This window comes from Paramisgurnus dabryanus, chromosome 13, assembly GCF_030506205.2.
Source record: "Paramisgurnus dabryanus chromosome 13, PD_genome_1.1, whole genome shotgun sequence".
Classification (NCBI taxonomy): domain Eukaryota; kingdom Metazoa; phylum Chordata; class Actinopteri; order Cypriniformes; family Cobitidae; genus Paramisgurnus; species Paramisgurnus dabryanus.
The window spans coordinates 5360400-5384622 of record NC_133349.1 but is presented as its reverse complement, the minus strand read 5'-3'; the positions used below and the strand labels follow the sequence as shown (position 1 = coordinate 5384622).

General features: G+C 35.3%; 1 protein-coding gene across 1 annotated transcript in view; it reads left to right on the top strand.

Moving 5' to 3' along the window:
- mtmr11 (myotubularin related protein 11) overlaps positions 1-24223 on the top strand; it is a 56835-nt gene that overhangs the window by 12437 nt on the left and 20175 nt on the right. The window contains exons 3-11 of the mRNA XM_065298833.2: positions 15566-15702; positions 15836-15905; positions 17195-17334; positions 17630-17714; positions 20550-20697; positions 21990-22077; positions 22569-22657; positions 22756-22880; positions 23986-24064. Coding sequence (XP_065154905.1) covers positions 15566-15702; positions 15836-15905; positions 17195-17334; positions 17630-17714; positions 20550-20697; positions 21990-22077; positions 22569-22657; positions 22756-22880; positions 23986-24064 — 961 coding nt within the window. The remainder of the gene's footprint in view (positions 1-15565; positions 15703-15835; positions 15906-17194; positions 17335-17629; positions 17715-20549; positions 20698-21989; positions 22078-22568; positions 22658-22755; positions 22881-23985; positions 24065-24223) is intronic.

Below are 24223 nucleotides of genomic sequence, written 5' to 3'. Positions count from 1 at the left end.
GGAATACTTTATGATTGTTTGTATGGTTGACATAAAAAAAATTGGTAACACTATGATAAGGTTGAGTTTGTTAACGTTATTAAATGCTAGGGGTGGGCAGCGTGACCAAAAGTCTATTTCATGGAATGAGTCATTTTTATGTATATATGTTATTCAGCTTTATGTTTATATTGTTTTTTGAATATACACATTTGCTGAAAGTTGCTATTTATTAATAAGCTTCAGTTCTAAAACTATAGGTGTGGTTTCCATGACAGAGATTAAACTAGTCCTAGACTAAAATAAATGTTAGAGCTGTCCAAACTGAAAACAACTTGCACTGAAATCTCTTAAAATACACCAATGCCCTTTGTTTTGCCTCAAAATGCACACAAATAATGTTTATAGTAATGCATGTTTGTTAAAACTAGTTATATTTCCTAATTAACTCATTCACCGCCATTGACGAGTTATCTCGTCAATTATGAGTTAATATTTAACTAAATATGCCTTTCTGGACGAATTTCAAAGTGAAAGTGTAATACCGCTTTTATCCACTAGATGTCCCAAACCGAATTTATCAAAAACGGAAGTTAAAAAGATTTAATGATTTATTTTAACTGCCTTTATGTTTGATAGTCATTCTGAGTCTGATCTCTAACATAAATTCCTTTACAAAAACGCAATTTTTTAAGCTTTTTGCTCAAAATGTTGTATTTTTGAAGAGAAATATCCATATTTCAGTGGTTAAATTAAGTGGAAAAAGTAAATATATAATGAAACGTTTTTTCCCCATTTTGTTTGTTTGTTTTTTGTTTGTTTGAAAGCTGAAGGTGTGTTCTTTAATTTGATATAATTTGTATGTTTATATATTTATAGAAGATAATTTTTCCTGCAAGGAATTTTGTGAAACTTTTGTTAAAATCACAAAAATGCAGGTGGGCAACTTTTCTCGAAAAGGCAGGCGGTGAATGAGTTAAAAACATTTTCTAATCCTGGCTTAAAGAGCACCTATTGGCCGATTCACGTTTTAAAATTTCCTTTGGTGTGTAAGTGTGTATTAGTACATGTTATACTACGGGTCCGTTGAATGCTTGAATCTGATTGGCTGATTAACATTTTGAGGTGTGCAATTTTTTTCTTGGAAACGCACGGAGAACGTAGTTCCAGGCAGTGATCTTGACCGCATTACAGTTCCATATCACTTTGCATAGTTAACTGTAATAACGGACTAACAAAACATGGATTAAAGTTTTCCGTCGCTAGACGGATTTCCGTCAATTGAAAAATTATTAAATTCACTTTTCATAAAGACGAGTCGTGTATTCACCTTTTTAAGTGGGATGTGATCAAAGCCTGGAGTGGAGCCAAATCACGCTCCTCTCTCCACTGTAAGCGTTCTGTAACCACCACGCACCGGATCCACTCCGGGTTTTCTGGCTGTATCACGTTAAGCTGAGGGATAACTTTATTTCAGCTAGCATGGACAAACTTATAATGCAGGAAGGCTCCGATGTTTTGGAGATCGTTAAAGGTGTAAAAGACCTGGAGATTGACTTAGCGAAATGATGAAGATTGGCAAGGCTTTCAGTTCGTGGGCTAAGAAAACCAAAAAGCCAGGTAACTTGCGTGTCTTTGCACAGTATGACTAGGGGTGCTGTATTTTGGGGGTAAATGATTTCCCCCGTACGTGATCACCCGCGTCCCGTTTTTGACTGCTGATCTAACCAGTGGCTGATACAACGGGTTTGTTAAACTCGTGGGTAAACTTCATGTGGCGCCACAAGAACCAGGAGGCAGATGACATCCAAATCCCGTGAGAGCGATTCGAGGAATCATAAGAGGAGACTGCTTCTGAAATGCTCTCGCGGGACTTTGATGTCAACCACCTGTCGGTTCTTGCCGTTGCATTTGCGTGTGGTCACAAAAACTTAACATTTGTACACATATTTAAGCACCACAGTTTAAAAACAAGTGATTTAAGCCATTCAAATTCAAACAACAGTGCAAAATGCGGCCGCTGTTTCTGTGTCAGATGGGCACGCAAAGTCGCGCATTCGCTTCTCATTGTGTGAGTATTTTTGCCGCTTTATTGGCCTTAAATAAACGTAAATATGCGTCAAAAATCCAGTCTTTGCAAATATCCTCATATAAACACGGCCATTTAGGTCTTAGGAGAAAGTAAACAGCAGAAACATTGCGCACAAACTAGCACATCAGCGCTGCCTCTATTGTTACATAATAATTTGTTGATAAAGGTACAGTCATTCATTTTACATCTTTCACTTATTGTACACGAGTTTGACTCGAGTTACTCGTTTAGGATTTATATTCATACATAACGTTACTGTATAAGAGCTGTGACTGTAAGCTGTTTTGTGAACAGAACAGACCCTGGATTATTTGTTTGTGTACTGAATAATATGATATGAAAAAGTTGTATTTGTTTACATTAGTAAATGCATTATATAACATGAACAAACAATGAAAAATATAGAGTATATAAGCATTAATTAATTCTTGTTTATGTCATTACAGTAATTGACGGTAGTTCATGGTGCATTCACTAATGTTAACAGTTTCAACTTTGATTTAAAAAAAATATTAGTAAATGCTCAAATTAATACATTTACAATTAATTAATTAATAATTAATAAAAGATTCATTAAAGGTGGTGATATTCATGTTTTCTTTTTATATAGTGAGTTATTTAGCTGTTTCGCCTTAATCTGAAATTCCCTGTAAACTACAGCTACCTATATACTACAGGAGACTTTAATATGGAATTAATGGCAAAAAAATCTCCCCTTAAAATGTTATTGGTCTCGCCTACATAAAGTGTAAGTTAAAGGAATATGACTTGGCCTGAAAAAAATTTCAGTCAGAAGAATTTTTTTCACTTTTATCCCTGAACAAAAACAACATGACAGACTATTTTTTTTTGAGGCAATAACAGCGCTGTTTAGAGACGCACAGAGGGAGCCTCGTTCACACAATCTTTCTCTCGCTCTCATTCGCTCGCTCGCTTTCTCTCTTTTTCTTTCTTTCTTTCTCTCTTTGTGTCTCTGTCGCTCTTGCTTGCTTTCTAATAACTTCATTAATAACTGCATTAGAATGCTATTAACGGCTCAAGCCTCCATTGCCAGCTTTAAAATGACGTTTTGGAACAACCAAAAGAGTCGTTGGATGAGACGCGGAAGAAATAGTCCTACTCACAATAGTAATTTAAATACAAAAACCACACAAATCCCTTTACATATATCATGTGATTGATGTCTTGAGGTGTGGTAACCATAGTATAAGCGTAAAAATTGACTCCAGGCTGTTGAATTTTTGAAAAATAATGCACACCGCATCACCACCTCGGGTGTGCATTATTTTTGAATAATTCAACGGCCTGGAGTCAATTTATACGCTTATACTAACGATATGCAAAATGTACAAGCCCCAAGGTAAACAATGACGCGAGTTATCGTCTACAACGTAGATCTCTTTTCTCGGACTACAACAAACACACGGGTTGTAGGCAATAGTTTAAGTCCTGGCATTGGTGATGTAGTAAAGACAGACATTTTTATAATTCCTCTCGCTTCAGGCTCAGCCTGTAAGTTAACTCCTGTTAGCAACCGAATCTTTGAAACATGGTAAGGAGCGTGACGCGGCTGACGTCAGAGGTATTCAGACCAATCACAACGGGCAGATTAGCTGGCCAATCAGGGAGCTTATCAAATTGAGAGTGAAATCTGGAGCTACAAAAATTTACGATATGTGAAAAATGATATGTTTATAACCATAAAACACGCAACACATTGTATTATACCAAATACACAAAATAACATTGTTTTTAGCAAATTTTTGCTAATCTTTGTCCAGGAACCCACCCCCTAATATGTTAAAGTGAAAATGCACTAAATATAATAAAAGATTAAGTCTTGATAGGCAATGTCTCCACAAATAACTGCAATTGTCTTGTTCAAACAGAGATGGCGATAGAGAGGCAAAAACGTTTTATTGTAAACGTTACAAAACTCCCGTCACACTACTAAAAAATGTATTTTAGTAAGTAACATCCCTGCTTTTAGTTATTTACTCCCGTCGCTGGTCAGGAAAGCAGGTGTAAATCTTTCCAGGTCATGCAGTAAAATAACAGCACACCCCTGTGGGTGTGATGAATGGTCTCAGAAACAATCCCTCAGTGTGTTGAATGTATGTCAAACCCCGGCCGCCCCTCGCCATAACATTAGTGTCAGCAGTGTTTTTAAGCAAGAGCTTTACTCAGGAATGTTGGCAGGCACGTACCGCGACCTCGCCAGCCTAATCTTTAACACTTTATATAAGCACATATGCTAGGCATCACCACGGGAGCAGAGAGCGTTTCCCACTGCGTCCACTTTTAACAGATCTTCACACCTCAATGTAGAAATAAACACATGCACTTCTACTCACAGACAGTTCACGCTTTGTTGTTATTTTAGTTTACGTAGTCTCTCGCTATTTAGGACACACTGTATTTCTGTATTTCCTAGTTTTATCGTTCGCTGAAACATAATAGGGGCCATTTAAGAGCTTAAAAGTCTGGGGGTTCTTGTCAGCCAAAGACCAACACGTATAGATATCATGTGCCAATGTAACTTGACTTGAATATGGAGGCCACACTGCAATGTAATGGACAGATTAACCCTTGGGGGTCAAAGGACTCATATTGCACAGATCTGTGGACACACGTGCATTTTTATCATCAGGTATGGACGGGTGTAAGACTCCCAGTATCTCAGATAACCGTCCGACGCAGGACAGGGGAAACTGAATCAGCGGCTGGGGGTGAACAGGTCTGAGGATGTTATGAACACACAGTAAATTATTTTGTTTATACTGTAAATAGCCTAATAGGTGACCTTGGGCCACAAAACCACAGTCAAAAGTCACACGGGTAGATTTGTAGCTATAGCCAACAATACATTGTATGGGTCAAAATGATCAGTTTATTATGCCAAAAATCATAAGGATATTAAGTAAAGATCATGATCCATGAAAAAATTTTATACTTTCCTACCATAAATATGTTAAAAGTGTATTTATTATTAGTAATATGTTGATAAGGACTTAGATTTTTTTGCACCCTTAGATTCTAGATTTATAAATCGTTGTATTTCGGCTAAATATGTCCTATCCTAACAAACCATACATCAACAGAAAGCTTATTTATACAGCTTTCAGATGATGTATAAATCTCAATTTCAAAAAATTGACCCTTATGCTTGGTTTTGTCCAGGGTCACATATTATTTTAAACCTATGCTAATCCCAATTCCTAAAAATAGGAAAAACCCTTTAAATGGTTTAAAGAGCCCCTTTTAGTCGGATTCACAGTTTTACATTTCCTTTGGTGTGTAAGTGTGTTAGTACATGTTAGGGCTGTCACAAATATTAAAAAATCGTCTCATTGCGATTGTTTGACCTCATAGCGATGATTTCAGATCACTAGAATGATTGCAGATCACCACAATGATTGCACATCTTTTTAAAAAACACAAGGGGGGGGCTGCAGCGCCTGTATAATGAGACATTATCAGATTACTTTTAAATATATGTTATGTGTATTAATATTTACTGCCAGGTAAACCTTGCAAAATATTTAATTATAATAGTCACAATTAATCGTCATAATCGTCAAAGCACTAAAACAGGGAATGAATCATTATAATCAGCAAAGCACTAAACCAGGTAATTAATCGTCATAATTGTCAAAGCACTTAAACTGGCAATTAATAGTCATAATAGTCAAAGCACTAAAACAGGCAATTAATCGTCAAAGTACTAAACCCGGCAATTAATCGTCATAATCGCCAAAGCAACAAGACCAGCAATTAATCGTCATAATCCCCAAAGCACTAAACCCGGCAATTAATCATCATAATCGGCAAAGCACTAAAACCGGCAATTAACCGTCATAATTGTCAAAGCACTAAAACCGCCAATTAATCATCATAATTGTCAAAGCACCACACCAGGCAATTAATCGTCAAAGCACCAAAACCGGCAATTAATCGTCAAAGCACTAAAACCGGCAATTAATTGTCATAATCGTCAAAGCACCAAAACCGGCAATTAATCGTCATAATCGGCAAAGCACTAAAACCGGCAATTAATCATCATAATTGTCAAAGCACTACACCAGGCAATCAATCGTCAAAGCACTAAAATCGGCAATTAATCAGCATAATCGCCAAAGCGCTAAAACTGGCAATTAATCGGCATAACCGTCAAAGCACTAAAACTGTCAATTAATTGTCATAATCGTCAAAGCAACAAAACCGGCAATTAATCGTCATAATCGGCAAAGCACTAAAACCGGCAATTAATCATCACAATTGTCAAAGCACTACACCAGGTAATCAATCGTCAAAGCACTAAAATCGGCAATTAATCAGCATAATCGCCAAAGCGCTAAAACTGGCAATTAATCGGCATAACCGTCAAAGCACTAAAACTGTCAATTAATTGTCATAATCGCCAAAGCACTAAAACCGGCAATTAATCGTCATAAACGGGAAAGCACTAAAACCGGCAATTAATCATCATAATTGTCAAAGCACTAAAACAGGCAATTAATCGTCAAAGCACTGAAACTGGAAATTAATTGTCATCATCATCTAAGCACTAAAAACCGTCAATTAATTGTCATAATCGTCAAAGCACTAAAAAAAACACCCGGCAATTAATTGTCATAATCGTCAAAGCACTAAAACCGGCAATTAATCGGCATAATCGACAAAGCACTAAAAACCGGCAATTAATTGCCATAATCGACAAAGCACTAAAAACCGTCAATTAATTGCCATAATCGTCAAAGCATTAAAAACCGGCAATTAATTGCCATAATCGTCAAAGCACTAAAACCGGCAATTAATCGTCATAATCGACAAAGCACTAATCGTCAAAGCACTGAAACAGGAAATTAATCGTCATAATCGGCAAAGCACTAAAACCGGCAATTAATCGTCAAAGCACTAAAATAGGCAATTAATCGTCAAAGCACTAATACAGGAAATTAATCGGCAAAGCACTCAAACATGAAATTAATCGCCATAATCGGCAAAGCACTAAAACCGGCAATTAATCATCATAATTATCAGAGATATTCAGGCCAATTACAATGTAAAGATTAGGTCAATTAGGGACACAGAGCTTTTCAAAACTGTGCGTTTCAGGTAGGGGTGACCCCGAATAGTCGAAGATTCGATGCATCGATAGGAGAAGCCTGATTCGACTACCAATCTCATAGTCGAATGGTCGCAGATGTGTTATGAAATGAGGATCATTCAATTTTGGCCGTATATGGGTGCACACATTATCTGATTTCACATATAACAGCTTTCTCACAATATATTAATATACTGCATATTATGATAATGCTGCAAATAATATGTGAAGTAACAGCTTTCAATAAATATTTTTAAAATGCGTTAATAAATCCAACAACCCCTGTGACCGGGCTTCACGTCCATAAGAGGTCTCTATGTTAATAAAGCCTTGCCTCTTTGTTTCGACATTTAAAAGACAAAGCTGGCAAATTAAACTATGACTTTCGTTCTTTTAATAATTTCTATATTTTATTTTATTTATAAATCACTTTGGGTTATCTGATTTAACTATTTGGCTTGTGTTTTGTTTCCGTGCACTTGAGGCATTTTGCATATTTGTTCTGCACTTTGTTACTTCTGACCTTATTTTATTAAAAAAATTGTATTTATTATAAACGTAAATTCGGATCTAATTTAAGTATGTAAATTTTGGATAGCTTTACGTTGTATGGATGTTGCGCTATTGCGTGCTGGCCATGCTTGCGCATGTAATTTAGCCGAACGGGCTAGGTGCTCTGCGTCTCATATTTAGGAGTTCATCAAACTAAACATTAAAAAACGGATGTTTTTCGATAAAATGTATTTAAAACAGAGTGGTTATTTTGTCTATCTTAAAGTTAAACTACAAAACAGGTAATTCGTTTTTTTTATTTCGGTGATGAAACGGAAACTAATATCTGCACTGAACCTATTTCTGCCTGACACGAATGTCTTTCTTGTGATTTAATATTATGGTCAGTCGGTGTTCACTTTCAAATGATAGCAAAGAGATTCCTGAAATAAATAATATCATCCGGTCTTTCTATATCTAAAGTGAATACAGAGATGATCAAAATCAAAGCAAGCAAGCAGGTATTTCTGTGCTAAATAATAACGCGTAGTGTCTATAAAATCATTATTTTCAGTGTTTTTCTTGTTATAAATTAAAGTTTAATGAATTGTATATAAAGATTAGTTTTTATCATTTACAGTCACAATCACAAATTATTTGTCATTTCTCATTTGTCGGATTTTTTTGGTCATGACTGCTTTGACGCGCTATATCTCCAAATTAAATAAAAACACGTAATTGTAGCCGGAGTTTCCAAGGCAGGATCACCTTTGTTATTTTTTTAGGTTTAGTTATCAAAATGTATTTTTGTGTGATGTTCTGTAGATCGTGGCTTTAAAATGTTATGAGGAATAATCAGTGCCGGTCCTAGATGCTGGGGGGCCCTAAGCAAAGCTTTGTGAGGGGCCCTCTGTCAGTGCATTCAGACCCTTATAGCATAGCACACATACATCTCGGAAACGTCTATTTGATGTCTGCGTTTACATCTGCAAGATGTCTTATTTAAATTGTTTTCTCATCTGCAATACGTCTGTGAGACGTCTCCTAAAAGATGTCATATAGACATATTGAAGATGTCTGCAAGACGTTTTTGATTTAGAATGTATGTAAAGCAGCTCTTTTCCTTTATAAGATGTTTTTACACACCAGATGTATTCCAGATCTCCAGATCTTTACCAGACATCTCACAGACGTACCTGTGCTATCTGGGTAAAACCCAGTCAATGTTGCTGTTAGTTAGTTGTTAACTAACCACATAGTGTATTTTCTTATAGCTGTATAATATTCCCATATGCACATTACTTTGAAACCCTGACTGATAAACTTGCTGATTATAACATGAAACATGTATTTGCTGATAAGTTGTTTTGATTTAAAATGTGTTGTGAGAAGCACTAAAAAATTAACCTGATCTAAATGAATGTAATGAATCAAATTAAATTACATATAAATACATACTGTTAATACACAGGGGTTAAACTGGGATTTGTTATGTGGGGGGGGGGGGGCTCTGTGGGGAGGGGTACTTCGAGGGGTAACATGTTTAATACTGATGACAGCAAAGCCACTGGTGTGTTTCAATGACATTCTGGACCTCTGATAGGATTTGATAAGTTTCAGCTTTAAAAGAGCATTTCACCCGTAGAAACATTAATCTTTATTGAAAGTGTTATATTTGTAGTCGAAATGTAACATACATTTAGAATTTGGTGCCTATTTTACAGAGAAAAGGGGTGTTTGTAGTCTCATTCCCTCAACAAAGACATTGCACTTCCTTCTTTCAATGATGCAAAATGATGATTTTTACATCATTGAAAGAAGGATGTGCAACACTGAAATCTGTATTTCTCCAGTCTCAGCGGCAACTGAGAAAATGATGCATGACCATTCAAAAACATGACTGGAGTTCTAACTATACAAAGCTTAATGCAAATGGGTGAAGTGTCCCTTTAAAGCTGTCACAGAGGTTGACCCCAAATATTTTAAAAATAGTGTCTGATTTTAAATATTGCAAATCTATGAGTTTGACACCCTATATCCATTTGTTGCACATGTCATTATGCACAACTGATCAAACTTTAAAGGAAGTTAAAAGAATCAATCTCCTTGAATAATTCTAGGCATAAGATGCCCAAAAAGACTCAATTAACAAGAGGTACAACACACAGTACTGTATCAGCAACATGTCTTAGAAATTAGCCATAGAGATTCCCTATGCTGGTCAGCAGCTACAATCATATAGTTAGGTTTGATTTGTGTAATCAAAATACATTATTTTATTATCTATACAATGAGTTATATCCAGTGTTATCCAGTTAACATACTGTAATTAAACGAGTGACATTTACTTTAATCCTTTACAAATTTCAAGTCTTCTATTAAGTTTTCTCGACGTGGGCACCATTCTTACCCCTCTCTCTCTCTCTCTCTCTCTCTCTCTTCTCTCTCTCTCTCGTCAAATTATCCTGCACGAGAGCGCGTTCTTGAAGTTCAAAGGAAAAAGCGCGTGTTTTCGCGGCAATTGCGTCACCCAATTCGCGTCATTTGAATCGCCCCATGCTAGGACGCGTGTCTTTACATTGACTTAATCTGCTCGCGCAAATCCTTTATCTTGTTCCCTTGCTTCACGTTTTTTTCCCTTTATTCTGCTCCAGACGGATAGCTTTGTCTTTGTTTTAAATCAATGGTGGGCATATAATATGCGCATCGTTACCAAATCACTCTTCTGCGTCATGCACGCGGCCGTTTCTAAATTTGAAGGCTGCAACCTCTGGATCATGTCGCATATGCGCGCTGCATACGTCATCAAGCCTGATTTATTTAAGTTAAATAAGCATTTCATTTGCAAGTCATAAGCATAATATAACAATTAACCATTAACTAAGAATAATAGTCAACATTATAATTGTTAATATTCTAAAATACGTTTTTATGACGCATATGCAGCCTACAAATGTGACCTCTGAAGGCTGCAGCCTTCGGATTGAGAAACTGCCTGCATGTTGTCCGAGTACATATCAGTGATTTAAGAAATCATTAAGTATTTTTAAAAACCCGCACAAATTCGGAAGTTTGCAAATTATTTAAATTATAGCGTATTGTTTTCATTAAACATAATAATAATTTTTCTTTGATATAATGGTTTTAAATAATTCTGAGATCAAGGGGGCCCTCTAGTGGTGCGGGGCCCTATGCAAATTGCGTACTTTGCGTATAGGAAAGACCGGCACTGGGAATAATTAAACAAATGTTGCCTTACATTTTACCTTAAAAAAATATATATATAAATGCATCGTCAGTTTTGTCTTCGTTTATTACTTGAAAGACAGTTTTGGTCACTTTATCAGACAGTTGTTTATGTGTGCTGCTTGTGAAAGAAAATAAAAGTTACCAATTTGTACCTGGTCTGGCCCCCTCCCAACCCATGCACACAAACATAGATGATTCGACTATTGGTCGACTATGGAAAGATTCGAAAATTCTGATTCGAATATGTAAATCCTTAGTCGAGGACACCCCTAGTTTCAGGAAGAGAGTGAAATCTAGAGCTACAAAAATGTATGGTGTGTGGAAAATAATGTATTTTTAACCATAAACCACGCAAACACTTTGTATTATACCAAATACACAAACTAATGTTGTTTTAGCAAAGTCTGGTAGCTTATTTACAGGTTAAGGCTTATGATTGGTTAAACAATAGCATTGCTATAGTCACCAGGGTTGCCTTGTCCACTTTTTTAAGGTTATTTTTTAAACTTTTTTTTGTTAACATATAAGCTAAATATGAGCAATTACAGGTTGTTTCTTATTTTAGAATACAGTTGCATATTTGGGTGTAGCCCTCAGATACATATTATGACTGACCACTAATAGCAGTCTATATGATGTCATCAGAAGTGTTTTCCTGTACCTAATAATATCCACATGCATGCTGATTTTTTGGAATGGGAGATTCTGCTTCATACGGTCCCGTTCACTTGACATTCCTAGACATGAAGTCATACAGTAGGACCTGGAAAAAGCAGGTTGATGTGACCTGCAGAAGTTGGAGCGTGCTCTGGTAGCACATACTGTTCTCTGCTGAAATTGGTTTAATGCAAAAACAAGCATTGACAAAAACAAATCAAACTAAACTTTAAATCAGAAGAGAAGTTTCCCTTGATTGAAATCAAACACAGTCTGTCATAAAATGGATGACTTGGGTTTAATTTTACTGTAAAGTCAGAAAAGGCGAGTTTAACAAGCTTGAATGATTAGAAGTCTTGTAAGTCCTTTTCTGACATCTGTGTCCCACAATGCCTCAGGAATGAGCTTTGAGATCTAATGCGCCCATGAGAGTCATAAAATTAAGAAAGTCGGCTCGGAAAAGTGACCACAGCAGCATTAAGAGCAACCAGAGGCATTTTATGTGTGTGCAGGAATGCATTTGAGGCACAGTCGCATAAAACTGCCATTCACTCTTTTTATTACTTTTTTATTATTGTTGACTTCAAGAAAGCATGTGATTTATTACAACAGAACAAAATCAAACTTTTAACACCAGTGCCTTTACATATGTGATGTATAACCCACACACACTTTTATATTTAAAGTCAGATATGGGTGTACCTCCTTTCACGTGACATTTACATTTAGTCATTAAAGCCTGGAGTATAGTCTGTTTATTACGTATACGCAAACGTACAAGAACGGTTGAATGCATAGCCTTGCAAGGTAGTTTATTTTTTTCATATGTGTACAAAGACGTTTGATACATGCATGCACATTGTGTCAAAGTGCAATGCATCTCGTGGTCAACATCATTTTCATGTAGGCGGGTCATTCTTTATTTGTGGTGGCAATTGGGGTCACTTTACTTTACAAATGTTGTTTACCAATAAATTATCAAATGTTTTCATGTTTGTATTCTTTAATTTAAACACAATTTGTGCACAATTAAAAATTAATTTTTTTGTTTTAAAAGGTAAGGTTTTTGCACCTTAAAAGTGCGTTTTTATTACCGTCAGACAAGATTGTGAGACTATACCTCAATAAGACATGTTTAAATGCTGTTTTCATAACTCTTATGCTGAGTTTACACCAAACGCATTTTGGGCGTCAAAATCGCGTTTACCGTGCGTGGTTTGCCGCTTGAACAATTTGGATGCATTCGCGCGTGTAGAGCGGAGTAGACGCGCGGAAAAAGCAAGCATTTGACGCGCGTCAGAGGCAAACTCCGCTTCTTGTGGGAGGGGCAAGTGCTATGCGGTTGTCTGTTTGCAAAATGACTGATGTTAATTGTGCATTTATCGAGAGAGTTACCACTTTGTATTTGGTAACCTTACTATGGGGAAAATAAATGACACTGGTCGATAAACGTAACGTGCCTAAAAAGTGAAGTGTGTATTACAATTACCAGGTTGCCCAATGTTCTCACTGACACTCTTCCAAGCGAGGTCCTTTTTATTCCTGTCTCCTCTATAGAAATAAGAACTTGTTTCGTATAGCTCCGGGTGTCTGCTTATGGACAATATCAAGCCTTGGTTGAATGAGTGACTCCGGGCAGGGCTGCCACCACAGCAGCAAGCAGGCTCCTGATTGGTTAACGCGGCTCGGAATTCTGCCAAAGTTCAAATTTTTCAACTCGGGCGTCAGCCGCAAATTCGCGTGAACCGCAAGATGCACAAAAAGCACCATTCGCGCTTACCGCGCGTACCATAAATGCAGCATTAAGCAACTGAAATAAGTTGTTGTGAAACTTAAACAGATCTCAGTTCAGAGAAATGACCGGTGCTGTCACAGACGTCGTTCTGCTGTGCAAGCGTGCTCTGATTGAATTTTTTCTCGAAGATGGGAGGCGCTTGCTGTTTTTTGTTTCCCATGTAAAGAGCGGCTCGCGTGGTGCATCTGGCATGCTATCTTTTAACTGGCTGTAGCTAGCTAATTAAGAGGAGGTTGACCTGCAGCACTCAGCACGTGTTTTTTTTAAATTGCTTGGCAAGCCGATCGAACGATGACGTGGGGGCGTGGCACCATCGATGATTCCATTTTTTAATTCGAAGTTCGAGGTTGTGACTTAATTTTGATCGATTTTGATTTAAAATTGACACCCTTAATGCTTACACTCGGAGATAAAGATTCAACCCACAATGAAAGCATATGATGCAAAGCAAAACATGATGCATGTTAATTGCTCATGGGCAATTCCAAAGTACAACCTTACCTTGAAAAAAATTATTTTTACCCAATGTTTTTAACCATACATGATATCTTAAATGTCAATATTTGGTGGCTTACAGTAAATACCAGTGTGAGGTCTCTGGTAAAGTTTTCAAATAATTTTCCACGGAAATCGGTGGGCGCGGATTTCGTTTGGGTCTGTATGTAAATCTGATGTTATTAAAAAACATATTAAATTTTGTGTACTAATAAACTGTATCTGTCAAAATGATTTGCAGCATCTAGGTTACTGTGTGTTATATAATATAATATAATATAATATAATATAATATAATATAGGGATGCACCGATAGGATTTTTTTGGACCGATACCGATTTAAACAGACATCATCTTGCCGATACCGATATTAAACACTTGTATACAATACTATACAGTTGGTCTATTAGCTAGTTTATTTCTGCATCAAATTATTTTTACTGAACATGGACTGGATCTAATTAACATTCAACTGACCAACATAATGAGAGAGGCACAAATTAAGCTAAAACAAATATAATAAGAGAGCATGATAACCTTCAAAGGTGTTTTTTGCCATTCAGCATTTATTTTATTAACAACATTAACTAATTTTTTACATATAATGGATTTCTTTATGCAGTTAATTAATAAACAATCGGTATCGGCCTTTCTCGTGCTATTGCTGATATGCCGATGGTTTCAAATTCATCAAAAATCGGCCGATAAATATCGGCGGCCGATACATCGGTGCATCACTAATATAATATAATATAATATAATATAATATAATATAATATACAGTAATATAATATACAGTAATATAACATAATATAATATAATATAATATACTGTAATATAATATAATATAATATACAGTAATATAATATAATATAATATACAGTAATATAATATAATATACAGTAATATAACATAATATAATATAATATACAGTAATATAATATAATATAATATAGTATAATATAATATACAGTAGGGATGTGCATCGATGCATCGCGCTCCCATTAAAAAGACCTGTCTGAAATCGATTCTGAATCGTAAGGCTCCGATTCAGTGTTTCATGCACAGCTTGTGCATGTATTACGGCTCCGTGATCAGTAGGAAGTCCTTATCAATCTAAAATCACTACAAGTTTGACTCGTTATAACGTGCATTTAAAAAAGCAACACTCGTCAAACACAATCATTTAAAATATTCTTTTTATCATGAAAATACCTGAAACAATCTGAAGAACACCGATATAAATATTCCTTTAGACATTTCCTGGAATAGTGTTTGGTATACTACTTCTTCTGTGGCACAAATGGTGTTTCTAAGCGAGAGCGCCCCCTGGCTTTTGGATGTGCCTGCATTTCACCGTAATTCATTCAAATTCATTCATTGAGAAAATGCGCATTTGCCCGATTAATTGTCACAACCCTAATATACAGTAATATAATATAATATAATATAATATAATATAATATAATATACAGTAATATAACATAATATAATATAATATACAGTAATATAATATAATATAATATACAGTAATATAATATAATATAATATACAGTAATATAATATAATATACAGTAATATAATATAAACTGATGGTTCAGTGTAATAAATACATTCTTTGAGGACATTATATTGTTTGACTGAAAATGTATTTTGCTCTCTTAAAACATTAAGAAACATTACAACATTTCAACAGGTGAATGTGTACTGCAGAGAGCCGTGCTGGTGAGGAAGAAGCTGTCGGCTAAAGAAGGAGGTGGTTGGTTGTCTGGGACTCTCTTCTGCACTCATTTCAGAGTGGCTTTCGTACCTCAGGACAGACAGAAACCTGATGTGAGTGAGGGATGAGAAAGTCACACTTTTGAAGTTTACAAACTCTCAGACAGTCTGTAATTATTGTATAGTTTAACATCCTCTGCAGATATATGTATTCATCTCAATTTTTTGGTCTTTTCCCTTCATCCAGGACAATGCTGATCCTATGCTGCTTGGAGACCATGACGTGGCTCTCGCCTCTATAGACAAAGTTGTTGCAGGTGAGATAACCTTTACTGACTGATACATAGATAAGAGATAGATAAAATTTTGCTTGCATCAAGTTAATGAAATCTTTTTTTAGGACCTTTAAAGCAGTAATATCATGCAAAGTCTTTTTTTGTACTGTATCCTGTATATTTGTATATACTGTATTGTACAAATTAGGCTTGCAAGATATTGTCAAAGACTGACCTTGCGGGGTGGAGGGGGTCGGTGTATATTCCGATGTTGCGATTTTTTGTACAGCTTTGAAAACTTGTGTAAATTAGTTGGTTTTACATACCACTTGTCAAGTGAAAAGATTGTATTATAAACCTTTTTTTGAACACTATTATACCACGTCTTTTGCAAGATGAAATCTTTAATTTCTCTCTCCGGTTCTCATATAGTGTAGCATTGGCAAAGGCATCCAAAATAGTTTTAAAGGGCACCTATGCAAAATCCACTTTTACAAGGTGTTGGCTGTTTATGAAAACAACCACCCTACGAAGAAAAAAATTCACCCGGTCCTTGTTTTTTAATCCCCATTAAACCAAAGCAGTCTCATTAGACATGCCGTTTTGATTCTCTTATCAATGTGAGGTCACATTGATAAAGCCCCTCCCACTAACAGTCCTTAATTAGCATAATTTCTACCCTCAGCGAGTTGTACTCTGTAAACTAGATATTATTGTCTCAGACTGTATTAATCCGATCTATTTGAAATGAAAGTGCTCACTGTCTGTTTGTAAGGAAGTAAGGAGCTGTAGCTCATTTGCATTTAAAGGTACAGACATTAAATCAGCGCGTTTTTGCTCCCACCCAAATAGGGGCATTTTGGACATGCTATAATAAATGATCTGTGGGGTATTTTGAGCTGAAACTTCACAAACACATTCTGGGCACACCTGAGATATTACATCTTGTAAAAAGGCCATAATAAGTGCCCTTTCAAAAAATATCTGCGAACATTGCAATGTCGATGCTGAAATGAAATATCATGCAGCCCTTGTTGATTTTATTTTGTGTACATTCTTTATTATGTGTATATTTTGTATATTATTTGTAGGCTACTTTATTAAGACATTCACCCACCACTACAATTCTTTGTTTTGGCAACTATAAAATGATATGTTATTATGATATTAAAATTTGAATTTGGCCAAAATAAACTTAATAGTCATGCAGTGATGACAAAGATAGACTAGTCTGAATCGTGGAAGAGATGTGGAGTCTTAAATTTAATCATGGCTTAGGTCAAAAACAAATCTGGTCAGGTTTGTTTAATGCATGTAAATGTCTGCTGCAGTGGGACCTTCTCGCACCAAACTGGTGACACCGAACTGCTCTCTGAAGTTCACCCCAGAGGAACTGCTGTTGTACTGTCGAGACCTGCGTGTCTTCTGTTTCCTGTTCGACAGACTGACACCTGATGTGCAAGCTGTGGAGGTTTGTCAGAATATAACAAAGTATACATGTAAAGCCATATTAAAACTGATAAAAGGGCGCAATGTTCGATGTTCTTATTCGGGTAGCTAAACACGTAGGTTTTTTTCTTTTACCTAATAAATAGTGAATCACCTGATACTGCCTTAGAAAGTGGTGTCCTTGATGGTTGTACCGAGAATGCAAGACATTTTTGCAATGTGGTCTGACACATTTTATAACAGTCAAGCCTGCATAGCTCGAAGTGTTTTTGTTCATGGGTCTGAGTCTATTTTGGGCTACTTGAACTTGCTTACAGATCACGTACACCATTGCTAAGACCTACCAACCACTGAAACCTGGGACCCTCCTCTCCTTCCAGAATGCTGCTTTGGGTAGTATTGGTGAGTTATTTATTATCATATATATTGTGTCTAAAAGTTGCAATGTAATTTTATGTAGGCGAATACCAATGAAAATTACAGTATGAATGCAACAATATAATGGCTAATTGGTAGCGGTTATTTAAAAGCTAATTTTCACTCTATCGGCTATCGGCCAATAGTTTCAAGGTGACATATCATGAAAATCTGACTTTTTCCATGTTACGTGCTATTTGGTACCCAGTGCTTTTATCAACCTAAAAAATTTGAAAAAGATCAACCCAGTAACTTAGTTTTGGTAAACCATTCTCTGCAAGCATGTGAAAAAATAGGATATTGAAATGTGGCTCCCCTTGTGATGTCAGAAGGGAATAATACCGCCCCTTAATCTGCACTATCCTAGCCATTTAGTGCAGATATCAGCTCATTTGCATTTAAATGGACACACCCAAAAATGGCACATTTTTGCTCACACACACACTGCAAAAAATGATTTTCAAGAAAAAAAAACATAGTATTTTTGTCTTGTTTTCAGTAAAAATCTCTAAAAATCATTAAATTAAGATGCTTTTTTTGATGAGCAAAACGACCCAAGAAAATAAGTCTAGCTTTTAGAGCAAAAATATCACATTTAAGTGATTTTGTGCATAAAACAATCAAAACAAATCGGCCAATGGGGTAAGCAAATACTTCTTGAATTTTTCTTGAATTTTTTTGCTTGTTTTATGCACAAAATCACTTAATTTTATATTTTTGCTCTAAAAACTAGACTTAATTTCTTGGGTCGTTTTGCTCATCAAGAAAAAGCATCTTAATTTAAGAATTTTTGTATGTTTTTACTGAAAACAAGACAAAAATACTAAAAAAATTTTTTTCTTGAAAATCATTTTTTCAGTAATAAAGTCCAAAAATGACTTTCTTACTAAGTATTTTTGTCTTGTTTTCAGTAAAAATATCTAAAAATTCTTAAATTAAGAGAATATTTTCTTGACCTTACCCAATAAAATGACCTGAGAAAATAAGTCTAGTTTTTAGACAAAAAATATAAAATTATGCGAATTTGTGCTTAAAACAAGCAATAATAATAATAATAATAATAATCCGCCAATGGAATAAGAAAAAATTCTTGAATAAGGTGTTTATGAAAAAGTAAACCTATTCCAAGAAAATGTTTCTTATTCCATTGGCAGATTTTTCCCACTTGTTTTAAGCACTAATTTAATTAAAGTTTATATTTATTTGTCTAAAAACCAGACGTATTTTCCTATTTTATTTTGCTCATCAAGAAAATACATCTTAGTGTTGTGTCTTGTTTTCAGTAAAATTATCTAAAAATTCTTAAACTAGGTACACTGCAAAAAATGACTTTCTTACTTAGTATTTTTGTCTTGTTTTCAGTAGAAATATCTAAAATTTCTTAATTTAAGATGTTTTTTCTTAATAAGCAAAACGACCTAAGTAAATAAGTCTAGTTTTAAGACAAATAATAAACAATTTAAGTGAAATTGCCCTTAAAACAAGCAAAATTATCTGCCAATGGGGTGAGAAAAAAAATTGTGAAATAATAAGATTTATTTTTAATTGTGATTTATTTTTAATTTATTTTCAAAAATTGTGAAATAATAAGATTTATTTTTATTTATTTTTTATTTTTTCTTAAACACTTAAACAGTAAAATTTTCTCACCCCATTGGCAGATATTTTTGCTTGTTTTAAGCACAAATTTACTTAAATTGTATATTTTTTTGTCTAAAAACTAGTATTATTTTCTTAGGTCATTTTGCTCATCAAGAAAATACATCTTGATTTAAGAATTTTAAGATATTTCTACTGAAAACAAGACAAAAATACTAAGTAAGAAAGTCCTTTTTTGCAGTGTAAGAAAGTCATTTTTTGCAGTGTGGCAATTTTAACATGCTGTAATAAATTATTTATATGTTATTTTGAGCTAGAACTTCACATACGTACTCTGGGTAAAACCAAAGATTTATTTGACATCTTAAAACAGTCTTGTGAAATGTCCGCTTTAAAACCAGCCTATATTCATGGCTGATATATTCTGTCAATCAAAAGAGAACAGGAAAATTCAATACGTTTTAAGATCTTTATATCGTAAATGTAAAGAAACATCTAGTTTAATGTTCAATATCTAAATGAATAACATTTAGAAAATGTAGTTAAGGCAAGTTAATATAACCACCGAACTATCGGCAGATATCAGTCTGAATAATCGGCTCTCAGCATCGGTGGAAATGTTTAATATCGGTGCGTCTACCATTATTTCTTGTGTATATGTCATGTAAAAGTGTGGAAAAATGCCTTTATTAACTATAACCAAATTGTTTTCATCTACTTAAACATTTACAGAGTTATGCTAGGAATAAAAATCACAATTTTATGTCATTTTTACATTTAAGCATTTAGCGGACGCTTTTGTCCAATTAGGAAACAATAAAAGCAATGTGTCATAGGGAGGCAATAATATGAAAGGTGCTAGAGTAAATGCATGAATTGCATAGTCAATGCTGAATAATATAAGTAAATATAATTGATTTATCTATATCAATCAGCTGTAGCAGTACATTGCACACTTTTTTAATATTGAATCATAGAAAGAAATGTGAGCTAAGCCAGGACTGAGAGGAAAAGTCAACTAAATGAATAATGGAAAGTAACCTGACGCAGGTCACCTTCTAGCCCCTTTTAACCTTGTCAAGGTTTGTTGGTGGTCAATTCATGTTCATCGCACCAGTCCGTTACCTCTGCACAAACCAAATGGGTTCACAGCTCACGGGAGGTTCAAACCGGATCCTGTAACCAATCCAAGCGCTCAATGCCTCCGTCCTCTGTCTATAGAGATGAAGCAGTTCCTAAGCAACAGGCGACGTGACCCGAACATGAACTGGTTCGAGTGTTCTTCGGACTGGGAGCAGGAGCTGGAGAGGGCGGGTGCAACTGGCTGGAGGGTCAGCTCTGTCAATGACCGCTTTGAGATGTCCACCAGGTTGAGATCTTCTTTCTGTTATTCTGCACTCATAACATGTAGTCACATCTGTGCTCTTACAAATAAAGGTCCTACAAAAGGTTTTTCACAGCGATGCCATAAAAAACATTTCTTTCTAGTAGTTTCATGAAACTTTTTCCACTACAAAGAAGCAAAAATCATTTTCATTTAGTTCAAAACCTCAATGACTTTCTTTTATCTGTGGAACACTAAGGGAGATGTTTACTCAGTCCTCATTTACTTTCATTGAATGGGTGAAGAAGCCTGTCAGCATTGTTTGATTTCTTTGGTATTCCACAGAAATAAAGTCAGATGTGTTTGGAATGGCACAGAGGTGGGATCCATTAAGATATTTTGTAAATTTTTTACCGAAAATATATCCAAAATGTATTTATCATTAGTAATATGTGTTGCTAAGGACTTCATTTGGACAACTTTAAAGGATTACTCAATTTTCTTTAAAAAAAAAAATCCAGATTATTTACTCACCCCCATGTCATCCAAAATGTTGATGTCTTTCTTTGTTCAGTCGAGAAGAAATTAAGTTTTTTAGAAAAAAAACGTTCCAGGATTTTTCTCAATATAATAGGCTTTATTGGACCCCAACAGTTTACAGTTTAAATGCAGTTTTAAATTGCCATTTCAAACGATCCTAAAAGGATCTTATCTAGCAAAAAAAAAAAAAAAAAAAATGCACTTTTAAACCATAACTTCTCGTCTTGCACCAACCGTGTGACCGACCAGCTCGACCTCCCGTAATGCGTTATCATGTCAAAAGGTCACGGATTTACGTGAGGTCACGCTGGCGCGTCACACGACTGGTGCAAGACAAGAAGTTGTGGTTTAAAAGCTTTAATTATCGTTTTGCTAAATAAGACCCTCTTATATGCCTCTTTTGGGATCATTTAGAGCCTTTGAAGCTGCGTTTAAACTGCATTTTTAAATTGCATTGAAACCGCAAACTGTTGGGGTCCAATAAAGTCTATTAAATTGAGAAAAATCCTGGAATGTTTTTCTCAAAAAAACAAATACATCAACATTTTGAATGACATTGGGTAAGTAAATTATCTTTTTTTTTATGGAATAAAGTAGTTTTAAAGGTGTTTTTTTCTCAGTATTTAGATTTTTTTGCACCCTCAGATTCCATATTTTTTAATATTTATATCTCAGCCAAATATTGTCAGACCATACATCAATGGAAAGCTTATTTATTCAACTTTTAGATAATGTATAAAGTACAGGGTCATACATTAAAAGTGAGCGTTTCTCAGAGTATGTTTTTTGTGTTTTAGCCTCTCAAGATTCATCGTGGTTCCCCATCGGGTCCTAGACACAGAGCTCAAGAAAACATTTGCTCACTTCAATGATGGTCGAATCCCAGTGAGTTTATTCCACAGCTTCAGTACAAAAGTATTGTTTCATAAGAGAACATTTCGTTATATTTCCAAAACGTATGTTACGTATATCTTTCTTTGCGACCGAACAATATTAATTAAATTATTAAATAATATTAACCTGTAATAGAAAAGGCATTTTTTTCACAATCACTCAGTTATAATGAGCTTATGTTAAAGGAACAGTATGTGAGAAATTTATATCAATTAATCATAAAATGTCCCTGATATGTCACTAGACATTAAGAAATCATTTTCATTTCAAATACTTATATCACTGACAACAGTGCTCTGGCCAGAATATTGTAATTTAAAAAGTGGATTTGCAGCCCTCAACTGATGTTTATGTTGTCATTTTGTGTATTGGCCACCAGTTGTGTGATTTTAGCCACAAGTTTTGTGATTGCAATACCAGTTTTGGCCACAATCCTACATACTGTTCCTTTAAATATATTTTAATTTGACCCTCCCCCTCAGCGATGGTGTTGGCGACATCCACGGGGCAGCGACTTATTAAGAATGGCCAGTTTCCAAAATAACATTTACCATGAAAAGGAGGACATCAGGTTTGTTCGGTTTTTTTTCAGTTTAGAAAGTCACTTCTTAATTCATCAATTTAATTCATTTAATTTAATTTAATTCATCTTGTTATTTTTATCTTTAGAAATCTGGAGCTGGTGCTTTTTGGCGGACACCAACTATGTGTGATCGTGGATCTCGGAGAGGAGATGCCATCACCCGCGGACATCCAGGTCGCTCACACGAGACTTCGGATCCTTTGTCTTGGCGGTCAGTGCTTTTGGTCCATTTCTTATGACAAGAATTTATAAATGTTAGGTAGTGTTCAAAACACATTGAGAATTCATCATAAACAATGCTTAATTGTTTTGCTTTTCAAATAATAATATCATGAAACCTTTATTTTAAAGCAACAGTATGTTAGATTTTTGTAATAAGTATTTCATGCAGTTTTGTAAGTGCATTATCCCAAGGATTTGTAAATCCAGAGAAATTTGTATTGTAAATAATGGCTCGTCCCTTGTCATGGTTGCCTACCAGTGAATGGGTCCCCTTGTGATGTCAGAAGGGGATCTTATTATAATAATTCCACCAATTTATATGCACTATCCAACCACGGCACTGCCCTTTAGTGAAGAGATCAACTCATTTGCATTTAAAAGGACATACACAAAAACGGCATAATTTTGCTCAAAGTGTCAATTTTAACATGCTATAAAAATGATCTATATGATATTTTGATCTTAAACTTCACATATGTACTCTGGAGACATCACAGATTTATTTGACATCTTAAAAGTCTTGTAAAATTTCCCCTTTAAGATTGTACTGGTCCAGGGTGGTTTATTTTGGTACTAAATCTAGTTGACAGAGCTGGTTAAAGTGAGGTTTTTCTGGTTAAGCTAGTTAACCGAATGCTGGAGGGGAATACCAGCTTTGAAATGACTCGTGTTTGGGTTTGCTTGAGATCGTTTGCGTCTTTTTTGTCCAACAGCTGTTGAGAGGCTGAGATTGTGCCTGCCGTGTACAGAGGTCAAGGGTGTCCATTGTGTATACGGATTGATTTTAGTGTTACTGAGATACAGAAATGTTGTTTTGTCTAGCTTCAAATTCTCCCTATGGTAAAACCCACAGCATTCCTGACAGCAGCTGCACCATACTTTGATTCTTCACATTTCTCATGAACTGGCATTTCTGTTGTGTGATGTTGGGATGCCAGAGCATTCCTGACAATCCTCAGTATGAGATTTACTTTTACTTTTACCGTGCATCAAGGATCCGTGTTTTTAATTGCTAAGTACTCCACCTATTGAGCTATATGAACATGGTAAAATATGCTGGTCAGTGATTTTTTTTTCTGTCTCTTGTCCTACAGATATCTCATCATCTGTATCAGTGCCAGATGATAAATGGCTCTCCACCCTTGAAAGCACACGCTGGCTCGACTATACCAGGTATGCATACAGTACAGTATGTCTGTGTATGTACAGTATGTGGTTATACACTGCAAAAAATGATTTTCAATAAAAATATCTAAATATTCTTAAATTAAGATGCTTTTTCTTGATGAGCAAATTGGCCTAAGAAAATTAGTCTAGTTTTTAGACCAAAAA